Genomic DNA, 16,818 nt, shown 5'->3' with positions numbered 1-16,818 from the left:
AGTAAAGAAAGTACTAGTCATTAGAAGATTCCATTTAAACATCCTTGGGTCTCAAATTTCAACTTCAAACTAAATATAAGTGCCTAGGAACCAGGTACTTAGTAAAGTTAGTATGGGTGCAAGTAAAGGCAAGGCCAAGGCAAACGTCTTACCTTGTGCCAGCCTTTTAAGGGCCATTTCCTCTTTTTCAGCAAAAATCCTTTCTGGACTGGTGGCTCCTGGGTATAATTCATCTCCCCCCTCAGTCCTTCCACCACTTCCCAGCTGTCCTGTTCCAACAAAAGAGTTCATGTTAAATGTTTACCTTTGGAAAAAAAACACAATAATGTTAAGAAGCACTTCATCCTATCACTAAATCCATCCAAGATGGTGAGTTGGCTGGGTTTGTTGGGGAGAAGAAATTCAAATTTAATTTCTATATAATTCCTTGACTTTATAGATTTAAAAGCTATAATTCAGTGGCATCAATTTTCTTTTTTCTTTTTTAAAAGCTGTCTTTTAGAAGAGAATATTTTTCTCTCTTTTGGTGTTTGAAACTTGACAACCAGTGCTAAAGGTAAAGATTTTACCACAAGCTCCATAAATTCTATTTTTGTTCACTTTGACATCATCATGCACTTCTGTTCACTCACTGCTAAGCTATGGTCTGAAATTTAACCAAAAGCTATAGACATCAGAATGGAAGCTGTGTGTGTGTTTGTGTGTGCATGCATGTGTGTGTTGGGGGAGGTTAAGAATTGGCTGAAAAGATGAGACTAGATGCAAGTTAGTAAACATGACAACCTGGTTGAAATAATAATTCAGTTGAAAAATAACATCCACAAATTCTAGGTATTCAAGTGTCAGAAACCTTGAAGCACTAAAAGGATGGTTTTATAACAAGTATCATCCTCTTTTCCTAGAAATTTGGTTTTATCCTCTTTTGTTTCAAAAACTTTTCATTTTTGGTCAGTTATTATATAGTTGGTACAATTAATTGTCCCTTGTTAGCTATTTAGGTGATTTCAACTAATTGAAAAAGAATTTTAAAAGAAATAAAAAAGGAAAATACTAAAAATTCTGAAAATTTATTTTAAAATACTTAAAAATGCATAAATCATTGCTACATTCCCCAAGATAAACCGAAATTGGGAATAGTGACTGGGAGAGTTGGTATTCATTGTTGTTACTATTTTTACATTTTTATTGGGATGCAATGTACATGACATGCACAAATTGTAAGAGTACAACTCAACGAGTTTATTTATACACATATACATTGAGTTAACGACCATACAGATCATATGTAAAACATTTCCAATACAGAGCAATTAAGTTGGCCAGGTGCGGTGGCTCACGCCTGTAATCCTAGCACTCTGGTAGGCTGGAGCCAGAGGATCACTTGAGCTCCGGAGTTTGAGAACAGCCTGAGCAAGAACGAGACCCCATCTCTACTGAAAACAGAACAATTAGCCAGGTGTCCTGGCACCTGTAGTCCCAGCTACTCAGGAGGCTGAGGCAGAAGGATCCCTTGAGCCCAGCAGTTTGAGGTTGCTGTGAGCTACAATGATGCCACTGCACTTTACCCAGGGTGACAGAGCATAAAAAGAAGGAAACAGAGTACTTAAGTTTTGACAAGCATGACATTTTGGCCAAAATTTCACTTTGACTAACTTGCTATGAGTCAAATCTCCCGCCTACCAGCAGGTGGTACAACCAAACGCCAAAAGTAATGAGTGAGAGATGGTAAGGCTGAACAGGTGCCAGGAAGCAGAAGGCAGTTAGATTCAAGTCCTGGGACACAGGCAGTCTAACAGGGAGGGCATGGAAACCGCAGGGCGTCCTGGGTGGCTCTGGCTCGATTTCTGTGTTATTCTTAAGTTCAATACATGGGACCCACCTGGTAACAAGAACCTTTCCTACTTTAGCAACTGAACTCTTTATATAATGATCCTGACAGACCTGCCTTCTTTCTGATGGCACTTACTGTGAACGGAATTAAAGGTATACTCCAGAGTTTTGAAATGTCACAGAGGCATCCTAAGACCTGGAGGTGTGAAAGGGATTTCTTCAGTGCAAAGGTGAGAAGAAAGATTCAGCTTTTAAATTCGAAGACTTCTTTTTTCAGAAAGGTAGTAATGTTGAATGAGACTTCTTTATAGCTATTATGACTTATTATTCAAAGTCACATAATTACAATCAGACAATAAATAGAGAATGCACACCACACTTCCCATCACTTATTAACAAAAAAAAAATCCTGCTCAAATTGATTCTAGCCCAGAAAGCCATTCCTCAAAATTTAATGTGTTTTTACCTGTCTAAACGTTAATGAATCTTTAAGGTCCTCGAGTTAAAAATTCCACCTCCTCCAGAGGAAAGTACTATTTCATCCCTAGAGATTCCATCAGTTTGCCACCTTATTTTCCAAAGGTTCACCACTTCCTTCTGATAATGTCCATGAGGTTTTCTCATCCCTACTGGACAACAGGCTACTTGAGAGTATGACGGGTCCAGTTTAGTTCTGACTTTCTCACAAAGCCTCACCTGCTGTCCTGTGACAGCATCCGACTGACAAATGAATAAACCTCATCCTGGAATAAGGCTGCAAACAGATTTATATCCATGGAGTACCATAAATCAGCATGCATTTGAAGTATGCCCAGTATCTTTTGTCCAAATGACATTTTACAAATTTGATACAACAGGCTCATATGAAAGAGGGGTGTGTGTGTGTGTGTTGTTGTTGTCATTGTTAAATAAAAATCCAAGGCTCAAAATCCTCTGGAAAGCATTCAAAGTGGATCAAGCCCTTTTCATTTGTTTTTAGACTCCCAGGCAGAAGCGACCTGCTGAGCACTAATACTAAACAATCACGCACATCTGCTCAGTGCATTCAATTGTGTACCATGCAAATGCCAAGAGAGATTAGAGGTTATTACATACTTTACAAACTAAAAAAAAAAAAAATAGATGAGATCATACCTGTAGTATAAAGGAAAACAAGAATTAAATCTCAAAACTGTTTCAAGCATTCATGTTTGAACTGGATTTGTGCTGAACTCTTGGACACACAATACATTCCTACCAATAGGCCAACACGAAAGGCAGGGACTTAGAGTGGGCTTTAAGCTAAAAAAGGTTTGCGATTTTTTTCTTACAAAATATCATGTTTTCCTCATTTTATCTTCCACCTGGGCTCAGAACTTGAAAACTGTTTCCAGGTTGCAAAAGCCAGATTTGAAGTATTTAAGAAGGTGAAGGCTGCCCTTGGCCGAGGAGGAAAGCAGCACAGCCAACTCTTTTTCTGGACTCATCCGAATCTTCTCCCTCCCAGCCTCCCTCTCTGTCACTGCCCTTGAGTCATGAGGCTGAAACCTGAGAGCCGACATCCAGCCTGGTGGTTCTCAGTGGCGCTGGCACTGCTCCCTTGGAGGCACATGGAATCTTGGGGGCACTTTTGGGTGCCCCAATGATAGAGGGATGTCTCTGGCATCTAATGGCTGAGAGCCAGGAATGCCAGCTGTCCCGCAAGGCCTCAGTCACAATGAAAAAGCTGTCCCACATCCTGAAAGACTTTCCAAAGTGCTATTAGACATGTTTGCAGGTTAAAAATGTGCTTAAAATCACTTGAGTGTACTGAACTCTATCTTGCACGTATACTGAAGTGTTTTTGCATAGCTTTTTACACTCTGAATTCTTGGGGATGCAAGTACTGAATGACTGAGGGGAGACTCAGCTCTTTCTGGAACTTTACCAAGTGTCGCCCACCCTTTTAGAGAACAGTGTCGCTGAAGGTCACGACGCCATTCGTGTTATTAACACAACATACCTGTACTGCCTGCATTCACAGCTGTTGCCTCCACGTATAGCTCTATCTGACCACTCCGTTATGTCTTCCAGTGTAGTCATGTCTGGGCTTTTACATATTGAAATATATGTTTTAATATTAACCATATGCTTTGGATTTTCCTATATATTACAGTAAAGCATGACATTGACGGTTTCAAAATTATGTGTTAAATATATTAAATTAATAGTGAATTTCATTTGAGGACAGTAAAGAAGTGATTAAAATATTTGTTCTTAATAAGGGGACACTGGTTAAGGGGATGATGGGGTAGGGACCGCAGATGATCCAGGCACAAATTCTCTGCACTGTTGTGAGAAAGGATACCAGGCCAGGATGCACTGTAGGTGAATGTCTTTGAAAACTGGAAGTACTTTAATATTTTCTTATAAGTAAGTCCTGCTGGTCTCATCTTCAAAATGTGTAAGTTCTTCTTCTCTGTTCCCCAGCCGTCACCCTAACCCAGGCTCCCACCCACTGATTCCCCACTTCTACCACAGGCAGTGACTGTTGACAGGGCCACAGGTCCTATACCTCATGTAATATAAAAATGCAGATGACAAAATGTTCGTTTTTATTTCCACTTCAGTGATTTACTTATATTGTTCCAGCCTCCCAGAATCTTCTTTTATTTTTTCCACCCATGAAAACTCTTCAGGATTTTAGTTCCATTTCTACCTTCTTCCACAAAACTCCTAAATTATCTGAACCACATCAGTCACATATTCCTGTAAATTACAGTAGTATAATGGTCCATTAGCACATAATTGAGCATTTGATTAACTTGTGATTTTTTTTTTTCATTTTTATCTCTAGTGCTTTGGTCTTTTCTTCCCAAACCATCATAGGGATTATCTTTTCTGCTTGCTCAGAACCCCAGCGAAGTACTAAGTATATAGTTGGTACTAAAAGAATTCTCCTGGTTTTATAATTGTTCAAGTGTCCAACTAAGTAAATGGCACAAGGGGGTTGGCTTACAAGGAGGTATTAAGCTGTATCCACAATTCTGCATGGTGTGCCATTTAGAACACGAAAGAATAGCACCTCAGGACATACTATCAAGTAGGGTCAATTGAAACAATACATAACTACAACAATATAAACAATAGTAATGTACAATGATTGGAGAGCACTTTCTAGCTGAACAAGACAAAATTCTTGTTTACTCCTTAAAATAGTGCACCATAGATTTTTTTTTTTTAAGACAGTCTCACTTTCTTGCCCAGGCTAGAGTGAGTGCCATGGCGTCAGCCTAGCTCACAGCAACCTCAATCTCCTGGGCTCAAGCAATCCTACTGCCTCAGCCTCCCGAGTAACTGGGACTACAGGCATGTGCCACCATGCCCGGCTAATTTTTTCTATATATATTAGTTGGCCAATTAATTTCTTTCTATTTATAGTAGAGACGGGGTTTCGCTCTTGCTCAGGCTGGTTTTGAACTCCTGACCTCAAGCAATCCTCCCGCCTTGGCCTCCCAGAGAGTTAGGATTACAGGCGTGAGCCACCGTGCCCGGCCCCACCATAGATATTAATAAATGCTGAAAGAATTAACAAAGCAATTATAATTGCTAACATTATTAAGCATCTCTCTCTCTTTTTTTTTAAGACAGAGTCTTGCTCCACTGCCCCATGTAAAGTGCAGTAGCATCATTGTAGCTCATTGCATCCTCAAACTCCTGGGCTCAATGGATCCTCCTGCCTCATTCCCAGCCTGTATCTGGGACTACAGGCTCACATCATGACGCCTGGCTAATTTTTCTATTCTTAGTAGAGACGGGGTCTCGCTGTTGCTCAGGCTGGTCTCAAACTCCTGAGCTCAAGCAATGCTCAGCCTCCCGGAGTGCTAGGATTACAGACGTGAGCCACCGTGCCCAGCTAAGCATCTTCTTTATGCCGAATAGTGTGCGAAATACCACACTTGCATTCTCATGCTTAATCTTTGCACAACCTTTCAAGATTTAATTTATTAGTATCCTTATTTTTAAATGCAGATAACTTACCTGACGTTATAAAGCTACCAAATGATAAAGCCACCCAAGTGCAGAACTTACATTTTTAATCATTCTGCTGCATACGATAGCATATTGCATTTTTACTGGAGATTAAATATGCAAATTCTGATAATGAACAAGGAGTAAATCCCATGGGCAGGGAGACAGTGGTGGGCAGACGCAGGAAGTGGCCCAGACCCTGAAACAACCAGGAGTGAAGAAGCAGTGCCGTGTCGATGGAGGCAGGTAAGGTCTGTGACTCTGCACAGAGCTGCCATCTTTCCTATCCCATAGTCCCACCAAACACGGACGGGAAATCAGCCTGCGCACTTTAACATTGCCAAGTCTTTGCATACTTGCTTTTTCATATCTGCAATGCCTGCCCCATCTACCTCACAGCCTGGTGAATTCTAATTTAGCCCCGAACCTCCTGCTCCAGGCAGAAATTCTGTCCCTCCCTGGCGACAGTCAGCACTAACACAAGCCTCCCTGGCCTTGTCTGCCTCAAGAGCCAGAATGTGGGTTCAGTGAGGATAGAGACTGCACCTTACCCGTTACCTGGGAAATAGGGGCCCTGAATGTATATTTACTTATTGACTCTTCCGAGCAAGTGGGTATAAAAAGCGTCCTCCTGAAGGCACTCAGGGTGTGGGACTTTAATAACGTAGCTGGATTAGAGTGAATTGGTACCTGGGACAGAGAAAAAGAGAGAGGCTGGTTTCTCTCGGCTCAAAGGACCAGGTCTCAGGGAGTGGCTCTTGCTGTCTTCCATGTACCCAGTGACTCGGGAGTAGCTGAATATCCTGAGAAATACAGTACGGGGCAGATTTGGGCCCCTGGGGAGATCAGGGCCCCGCTAACTTAGCCCCACTCAGCTGGGCTCATGTCCCATCCCTCGGGTTGTCAGGCTTAAAGGTCACCATGAATATCAGATGGAGAGAGAAACATGGCAGGGGCTGGGGGAAGTGGCTTCTTAAGGATTTTGCTTGCGTTTAACTGAAGATAGTCTGGCACTGTCATCTGGCGTTAAATTCAGACTGTTTTACTGAATGTCTAAAATGTGCCAAAGATAGAAAGCTGCTTTGTGGTTGGAAAGGGAGCTAGCATTTTACTCATGCACATGAGTGGGCCAAGTTCATTTCCATATTGCTGAGTGCACGATTGCAAAGCACTTCCCCCCAGCACAGCTGTTTCCACGGTGCGCATCTCCCAGGCACCTTTCAAATGCTGGATCCTCAGTCACTGCCCTTGCAGTGATGTCAGAAATAGAAAGCGATTTAAACTTTCATTCTTCCTGCAGCTGAGAAACGTGGGGGAAGGAAATTTTGTGGCTGCCTCTATCTGGCATGAGTGGAAAGTGGGTTGTTCTGATTACTTATTTCGTCTGTTTATCAAGTTTTTAAAAATCACAAGGCAATACCAGGCCCTAAATCACGTAGAGTATAATTTAATCAGTCTTTAATGATTTTAAAGCCATGTGATCTCCGAGAGCCTGTGAAGAAAGGCTAAAGATCATTTATTACCTTTTATGATTGTGCATGTCAATAGGTTTCCAATTAATAGAATGGCAGCTTTAACTGATGTCAGACCAATTCTGTACTTATATTTCAATCACTGAGAGGTGGAGTTGTTGTTTCTTGTTAAATGTTTCTTTCGCAACTAAGAGTTTTGGAGCACCAGCAGGCCTCAACAGTAATTTAAAAAAAAAGAAAAAATGAGTTGTGTATGAGATCTCATTCAGTGCTTCTCAAACTGTGATGTGCATGTCAATCACCTAAATATTTGTCAAAATGCAGATTTCAGTTCAGTAGGGCAGGAGAGGCCTGAGACTCTCCGCCAGCAAAGATGAGGCCACTGCTGCTGCACCACCAGCTCACACAGAGCAGCCAGGTCCAGGAGACCAGGCTGCCTTGAAGGACTGGGGTTTGACTTGACAGACTTTGCAAAACCAGGACCCAGGGGTGGGAGCTACAAGGACCTGAAATCCCAGCTCCCCATAAAAGATGGATTGTCTGATTATCTAATAGTCAGTGCTGTGAAAAATGACAAAAACGACATGGCTGCTCTATGAAAGAGCAAATTCCCTCGTTTCCATTGGCCACCTGGCAGAGATACCCCAGAGGGCCTTCCAAGACTAGGAGGGAGGTCAGAATAAGTGAGGCTATGAGGTCCTTTCTAAATCTTCCATCACAAACTCATGTCCTATTAAACAGCAGCATTAGCTTCTGCTTAGTAACCTCAGGTACAATCCCTGACTCTGGGCAATAAGTGAGAAGATCAAAGAAAAAAGGAGACTGAGCAATGGAAGCGCCCACTCGGATTCTGAAGGCTACATGGGAGTGGCAGTCCCCAGCTGCCAGCCGTCCCGTCTCTGTCCTTCCTCTCCCCTCACACTGGGATGTAGCTCACCGACCAGATGATTCAGGCTCCCAAAGCGTTTCAAGTGCTATGACTTGGCTAGCCACACACCAAAAACTCCAGTGCCTTAATTACTTAGAATTAGACAATGGGAGAATAGTCCCCCCCGTCTTGGCAGTGATGCCTTGAGAAAGCACTGGAGGGAGGGAGAGGAGTCCTTGCCAGCAGCTGATACTGACAACGGGGACACAAAACACAAGAGCTCTCAGCTCTGTCGGTGGCTCCACCTAAGGTCATTCCCATCCTGAGTTTCCAAATAAGAGAAAAATACTTTCCCACTGTACTGACCACGGATGGATGTATAACTAAAACAGTACAGAGAGAAAGCATAAAAACATTTCAACACACATATAATAACTACACCTACCCTGTCGATCACTCAATCAACATCTATGGCTACAATTACTTTGGAACTTGTTTTTAATATTTGTTAAATATTCCCCTAATTGTATCAAGGCTATAGACAGCATCTTCTCTATGCACTTTTCTTTCCAACCCATAAAGACATGCAACCCATAAAAGTCATTCTGCTCCAGCCATGCAGCCCACCAGGGTGGTAGTAATGTTTTATGGTTGCTATTATGGTAATGGTTATAGTAATAAAAATAACAACTACTATTTTTAAAATACTGTGTGCCTTGCAGTGATTCTATAATGAAAGGATTATTACCCTCATTTTACAGATGAGAAAAGTGAACCTCCCAAGTAGTTTGACCACGATCGTAAACTATTAAGAGGTGGAACCCATTTGTGGACTGAGTTTGGAGATCCCAGCAGAACCTCACAGCTGAACATTGCTCTGGACAGGATCGTCTAGAAGTAAACGGGCACTCAGCTGCGTCCACCCAGGGCCAGCTACTCCCCTACCAATCCCACCCCTCACCCCAGCACTGCTCTCTCCCCCAGCAGAACAAGCCTGCCTCTGACGGCATCTCCCTGCTGTCCACGCGCATGGGTACTGGCAGTGGAGACAGGACAGCCCCATCCACCCGAAGGACTCAGGGGTCTCTTCTGGGCTTTTATTTTTTCTTTCAGGGCATACTGTAATGATTGGCTTTTCCCTACAGAGTCAAGGATTATTTGTTTTAAACCTCCGTTTGAAAGACAACGAGGAAGTCATCTACCCAACTCTGTCATTTTTAGAGATGTGAGTAAGGACACATCTTGTGTGCTCGGGGCCACAGAAATGAATGAGGGACTTCTGAGGACCAGGACTCAGGCCTGTTGACGCCAACTCGGTGCCCCGTCTGTGACCACTTTCCTAGGAAGTGCTTGTTTCCACAGCGGCAGACGGGAAGTGGGAAGTCTCCAACCCAGACTCCCGTGTGAATGGCTCGGGACCAGAGGTGAGAAGGTGGGGATAATTTTATTCTTCACTTCATATTTTCCAGCTCTGTTTTAAACAGGCTGGGTGCACTGGCTCATGCCTGTAATCACAGCACTCTGGGAGGCCGACGTGAGGCCAGGAGTTTTGAGACCAGCCTGGGCAACATAGCGAGACACTATCTCTATAAAAAATAGAAAAATTAGCTGGGTGTGATAGCACACACCTGTAGTCTCAGCTACTTGGGAGGCTCAGGCAGGAAGATCACTTGAGCCCAGGAGTTTGAGATTGCAATGAGCTATGAAGACATCACAGCACTCTAGCCCAGGGTACAGAGTGACATCGTGTTCAAAGAAAGGAAAAAAAACAAAAAAAACAAAAAACACCACCCCATTCCCCATTGCTGGGTGCTGCCAGCTGGTAACAGGGTTTCTCTTACAGTATGCTCAGAATAGTTTTTCAAAGCTAAGTGAAATCTGCAATCAGAGACACATTCAAGTAATTAATGCATATATGATTAGAATCACAGGAGTAGGTGGCAGAAATATAGCACAGTAAACTCATCCTTATCCTTGATCCAAATCAGCAGTAAATATTTTTCACAATACTACACAAGAATAACTGTTTCTCATACTGAGAACCTAGTGACAGGTTAAGATCCCAGATAACCTTACAAATCAAAGAAGGAACAACTTTAGTGCTAGGTATGTTATAGCCAGTCTGTAGCCCAGCTTCTCCTTGGCCCCTACTCAAAGCTGTAAAGCTCATCACCAGGAACTAGAGATGCAAAGATGTAAAATCAAGATGTCACTCCCTGAAGGAGTTAATATACATTAAAAATAAAGACATAGCACACGGTTCAAAATTCATAAATGCCAAAGGGGAGACTCAAACCAATCCACTGCAGGAGCTCGGGCAGGCGCAATCTCCAAGGCCTAGATCCACCTGAGCTACCACTAAGGACGTGAGCTGGGACTCCCAGAAAAGTTGACACACAGCAAGAAGCAGAGCATATTAGTTTTCTGAGGCTACCCTGATGAATTAGCACAAATGTGGTGGCTCAAAACAACAGAAATTTGTTCTCAATAGCTGTGGAGCTAGAAGTCCAAAATCAAGGTGTTGGCAGGGCCACGCTTGATCCAGAGGCTCCAAGGGAGAATTTGGTCCTTGCCTCTTCCCATTTCTCATGGCTGCCGCCACTCCACAGCATTCCTTGGCTTGTAGCCCCCTCGCTCCAACCTCTGCCTCTATCATCACATCACCTTCTCCTCTGTGTCTGTCTTCTCCCCTGTGTGGTTCTTATAAGGACACTTGTCAAGGAATTTAGGGCTCTAACCCCAGATGCTCTCCTCATCACAACATCCTTAAATTGGTTGCATCGAGTAAAGGCCCCTTTTCCAAACGAGGTAACATTCGCAGGTTCTGGGATTAGGATGTGCCCACCACGCAGGGCAAAAGGGACCACTAGGACAGGGACGTGCCAAGAAGGTGACTGATGTAGAGTAGGAACAGACTGGGGGGGGGTGATTTTATTGAGTGCAGCTGTGTACAGGTGCAGAGAGAAACACAGCTGTACTCGATGGTAGGGCCAAGGTAGAGGCTTAGAAGGATTCCAGATTATTCTAGAGAAGTCTTCTGGCTTTTCCATCCTACTTCTTACATGTCACTTCTGGCCTTTAGGATTTTAACATCACTGAATGACTTTAGTGGACTGTCCTCTTTCCAGGAAAGAACTGTTGAGTCCGTTGCATCTAGTATCTGCATAGCTGGAAGCATAGTCCTTAATATCGGGGCCAGGTTTCTGCCTTCCTGTATTTGGCATGGTGCTCACTGCCAACCATAAATAAATCCATTTATTTTCTTAAGGCATCCCACATAGTTTTTAATCAAAGTAATAGTTCTAAAACCCACTCAAATATATTTGCTGGGCTTGCTCTGGAATTGCCAAACAGTATGGACAGTTCAGCAACTTCCAGAATTAAGAGTTCAGTTTCTCCTGCTCTTCAGAGTGAGGAGGGTAGCTGACAGCCTGCCATTTGTGGACATGGAGAAGAACAAAGAAGCCCCCTGTGCAGGAGGGAATCTGAGGCCTTGGGGCTACATGGGGCCTTCTGGATCCTTGAGTTTTGAACTCCTGACCTTGAGCGATCCGCCCGCCTCGGACTCCAGAGTGCTAGGATTATAGGCCTGGATGCTTGAGTTTGGCCTTTTGGCTAAATCCAAATATTACAGAACAAATTCTTTTAATAAAGGTCACTGTGACAGTGACCTCTTCTGATATCAAATGTTTGTTTCTTGCTTTATAAGGCTTACTTATAAGGAAACATATTGAGAACTGAGTCTGATTTCTTTGCCCCTCCTGCCTTCAGGGTATAATGTCACAACCATAGGTATGGCTAAAAGGGCAACAGCAGTAAGGAAAAGGAAAAGGCCAGAAAATGAGAATCTGGAAAACTAAACTCTGAGAAATATATAGTTAATGATTTTTCTCTGTTGGGCCCACCAGAAAAAAACAGCTCCGGGCAAACAGGGGTCAGGAAGGCTGCCTCGCTGGCCCATGTTATTCTTGGTCCTGCAATCACAGAGGTGTTGGCTGATGGAGGCTGGTTTAGATGACCACCATTGGTGTGTAAGGCACATGGAACCTGAATTAACTTCTGAAGAAGTCTCCTAGCATCTAAAGAAACCCAGTGCTCTCTAAATAGCTGGTGAGCCTGGTCCCCTACCACTTACTAGCCACTGTGACTCTGAAAAGTCAATGCATATCTCTGGGCCATATTTTCTTTTTGCAGTGGAGAAAACAACACAGACCACACTGGGTTATTTTGAGACTCTAAAGCATGGAGTAAATGACTATTATGAGCTGCAAAGATGCTATCGGATAGTTTTAACCTCCAGTGTCCCTTACCGACCCTTCCTCTCAGAGCAGCCTAGACAGAAGCCATGCGGCCGGCCTGCCCCTGCACGGTGGGTGCCGCTTGCTGCGCAGCTGGAAGGATGGAGCAGGAACGTGGCTGTAGTACCCGCTTGAGGGCTCCTGGAACTCCCCTGCTCAGGGAAGGTGAATGTTTACTTGTCAAACACTTACATAGCACTTCCTACCTGCAGGCTCTCTTCCAACTAAGCAATTTGCAACGCATAAGAAACCAAGGCACAGAGGGGTGTATACCTTGCACAAGGTCAGATACCTTATAAACAGACCAAGATTCAAGGGCAATCTAGCTCCAGACTTCACGCTTGCTGCCTTCATCTTTTATGACCATCAGAGGACAATGTGACACAATCGTGGTGTTCCCAAGGCCCCTCCTCCTCCTGGACTGGTCTTTCCAGGGCTGTTTATCCAGCCCCTACTTACAAAAGGCAGCTGGTAAATCTCAGTATCTCTAAAGACGTGATGAATTAAAAGAAATAAATGGGACTAAGCATTTTCAATACCCAGGCAGCTGAAATTACAAACACCTGAACATTATAGCTTTAATTCACTTTTTTCTCCTTGGCATACTCACCCCCATTAAACTCACCTATCTTATGGGTTCTGGCGCTAAGCCCAGGCTGGGCTCTCTGGAAGGCAGCATAATCTAATAGCCTGCATAGAAAAACTCTCAGATGACCCTGACAGAGCTCAAGCCACCTTAGATTAGCCCAGAGACAGCAGGGTGACAAGAGTGAACTGCATAATTATATGGGGACTCACCTAGCAATAGGTCTTTCAGTTTCAAATCCCCTGCAATTGTGAGTGAAGCACTTGTCATTAGTTTGGCAGGATTCCCTTTCTGGTTTCTGACTTTCCTGCCAAATGCTAACAACACATAAAGAAAACAATGGAGGCCATGCTCTCTTTACAACCAATCTGAGCTGATTTCTTATTCATGATGGACTGTCTGGCTATCATAGCTTCACATCTCCCTGCTCAGGGCCTTTAAATAATAGGTTCTTAATAGATATTGGTTAAAGCAATAAAACTCAGGGGTATAGGACTCTTTCAATAAAGACAAAATATATTCATTCATCTTTATCTAGCTCAATCTGGCCTCTGAAATGTGTTACTTTGAAAGTTCTAGGAAGAAAATCTAAGGGGGCAGTGGGAAAAACACGAGGAAATTGCAATTACTCATATTTTACAGGTTTTTAAAAAGCAATTCTCCCTCCCACTTAGATATCCTTCAACCCACTTAATATATCTGCAGAGCTCTGTGAATAGTAATCTTTCTACCTAGCAACTGCACGCTTATTCATTCATTCATTGCATCTGCACTTACTCAATGGCTCCGCATGCGAGCCCAGCCCTGGAGCTTCATGTTTACTATTTTATTTATTTCTCAAAAGTAAGCACAATTGTCAGAATCTCCCAGCTAAAAAGCTGAGAATCAGAGGTGTTAAATAAAGGTCACCCAGCAGGCAAAAAGCAGAGCCGATGTGAACACAGGTCAGTTTCAATGGTCCTTACTTTCCTTCCACATTTTCAATAGGTAGTTCCTTCGCAGACCACAGGCATAGAAGAACATTTGTGGATTTCATCATTTGCCAGAATAAACTCAATGGAGAGGTCTTCTTCTTCTTCTTTTTTAACAGGTCCTCACATATGTCCCTGGAGTGCGGGAGCTTAAGAATCCGTGGGCTTTTTGCCCCTACGTGCTCCCCTGTGTACCTGGCCATGCATTCTAACCTACCCCAACGAAAGGATATTTGCTGCTGGTGTTCAAGAAATTCAGTCCAATAATTTGAAAAATAATTTGTATCTTCCACATGCAAAGCCAGGGGCTGGGTGCTGTGAGAGGTAAAAAGATACATTGACAGGGCCCAGTACTCAAAGAACCATATACTCTTTAATCAATGAATTGATCAAAACAGTTGACCACACAGGGAGAGAGGACTGCAGTGTTAAGCATGTGCTTAGCCCCAAGCTCAAGGTCCCAAAGCAGATCATTTGTACAGGGCTCTGTCAAACTCTGTCCAGGGGCCTGGAGGAATTGGGGTGTTCCATTCCTCTGTTCCCAGGCTCTTGTGAACTGACTCTAACCAGCCTTCCCCCCACAGCACTGCAAGGAAACCACTTGACACCAGTGACCTCCACAACCCACAGTCATTCTCAGGCTTCGTTTTATTTGACCTATCACTGGCCATTTAAAAGTAACTTAATTAAAGTATTACAACTCACGTATTCCTTGTAAATGACCTATAATGAGCATATACTATTTTTATAAAAATTCTTTTAAAAGTTTTACAGCAATAGAAGATTCTTGCCAAGGAAATGACAAAATTCAAAAGGGCAGTATGGTTTCACTTGGATCGTCTAGCTAAAGGAATAGCTGAGCCAAAGCCTAGGATGGGAAAGAACACTGAAGACAAGATCAACTGAGAACCCCACAAATAATAGGGCATGATTAAGACAGTCAGAAGGAACCAACAACCTATTTTTTGTATAAGCTGGATCCCTTCAGACGGGAATGTCCTACCAGAAAAATAGATTCCTATATGGTGAAGGAACCATATCTGAAAAGTGGGCTACTTCAAAGAGACCCATTTCTTCTGCAGAGTATCAGGGTTTTTTGTTTTTGTTTTAAGACAGAGTCTCACTCGGTCACCTGGGTTAGAGTGCAGTGGCATCGTCATAGCACACAGCAACCTCCAACTCCTGGGCTCAAGTGATCCTCCTGCCTCAGCCTCCCAAGTAGCAGGGACTACAGATGCACACCACCATGCCTGGCTAATTTTTTCTATTTCTAGTAGAGACGGGGTCTCGCTCTTGCCCAGGCTGGTCTCGAACTCCTGAGCTCAAGTGATGGTCCCCCCTACCTTCGCCTTCCTAGGATTACAGGCGTGAGCCACCGCACCTGCCTAAGAGTGTCAGGGTTCTTGAAATAAGACCATCTCAGTTCTGGCTCTGGAACTAGCCAAAGTAGAGGCAGCATCTGTAATTGTACCAGTTTCTTCAATTTACAGAGGACTTTTATCCAGAGAGTTTCAATCTCTTTTAGCCAGTGAAAACACTCAATTTTCTCTCACCACATTTCAGGGAAGAAAGCCGGAGGGAAGTCTTCTCTCCATTTAATGGATGGAGAACTTCACTTGCCTGAAGTTTGTCCAATAACAAAAGTATAAAGATTGCAGCAAAGAGCTCTTGATTTCAGCTTTCCCCATTAAGGGGTGACAAATGTGATGCCCACACTGCTGCTCTCACTGTCTTATGCCCATAAGTCACACCTAAAATCATGGTACTCTTTCCCCCAACCCAGACTTGATTGCAGAGTTCTTAACACAGTGCTCTGACAGCGGCTACCAATAGACAGATGCTGGAATGGGAGTGACAGGTGAAAATCATTTATTGCCCATGCAAGGACAAGGCCCCGTAGAATAGAACAGGGTAAGAATTCACCAACCTCTTTTGCCTCTTTTAGGTCCAGGTTATACCAGATGTTAAAGACATCAAATGTAGCCCAATTACTAAACATCCTATTATATTCTTCACAAAAGCATCATGATAATGTGTAAAGTAAGTCACTTTTTATTTTAAAAGTACATATTCATATATACAGCATATGTTTTTGTTGGCTTTTGTACAATTTTGAGGTATGGGAAGGTACATGCATGATGCCTATAAAAGTTTGTGGGGAAAGCAAAAGGTAGAATTATTTAACTATGAACTTTCAGGCCTTTCACAAATAAGAATGAAGTTCAAGTTAATATTAACTACAATAGTAAAAATTAATGTTTAGGCTGGGCACGGTGGCTCACACCTGTAATCCTAGCACTCTGGGAGGCCGAGGCGGGAGGATCATTTGAGCTCAGGAGTTCAAGACCAGCCTGAGCAAAAGTGAGACCCCATCTCTACCAAAAATAAAAAAAAATAGCCGGGCATGGTGACACACACCTGTAGTCCCAGCTACTCAGGAGGCTGAGGCAGGAGGTTCACCTGAGCCCAGGAGTATGAGGTTGTTATGAGCTAGGCTGACACTATGGCACTCTATCCAGGGCAATATAGTGAGACTCTGCCTCAATAAATAAATAAAAATAAATAAATAAATAAATAAATAAATAAATAAATAAATAAAGTAAAAATGAATGTTTATATTTACTCAGCACCTACCATTAATCTGACCCTGCATTAAGTGCTTTACTTTTAATCCTTACAACAATCCTATAAGAACTATTATTATTCTAATTTTATTATGAAAAAAACAAGGTTGAGAGAGTTTAAGGTCACAAAACCAATTAATGGGTGGAACCAAGATTGGAGAGTTCAAGTTCTAATTACT

The 16,818-nt window shown here is 43.0% G+C and overlaps 1 protein-coding gene across 4 annotated transcripts in view; it reads right to left on the bottom strand.

Moving 5' to 3' along the window:
- OSBPL3 (oxysterol binding protein like 3) overlaps positions 1 to 16,818 on the bottom strand; it is a 176,128-nt gene that overhangs the window by 70,951 nt on the left and 88,359 nt on the right. For all 4 annotated transcript variants that reach the window (XM_076006360.1, XM_076006362.1, XM_076006361.1 and 1 more), the window contains exon 3: positions 153 to 269. In XM_076006360.1, the coding sequence (XP_075862475.1) occupies positions 153 to 269 (117 nt within the window). The remainder of the gene's footprint in view (positions 1 to 152; positions 270 to 16,818) is intronic.

Source organism: Microcebus murinus, chromosome 9, assembly GCF_040939455.1.
Source record: "Microcebus murinus isolate Inina chromosome 9, M.murinus_Inina_mat1.0, whole genome shotgun sequence".
Lineage (NCBI taxonomy): Eukaryota > Metazoa > Chordata > Mammalia > Primates > Cheirogaleidae > Microcebus > Microcebus murinus.
Note: the sequence above shows the minus strand (reverse complement) of the source record. Positions and strands in the feature narration are given on the sequence as shown.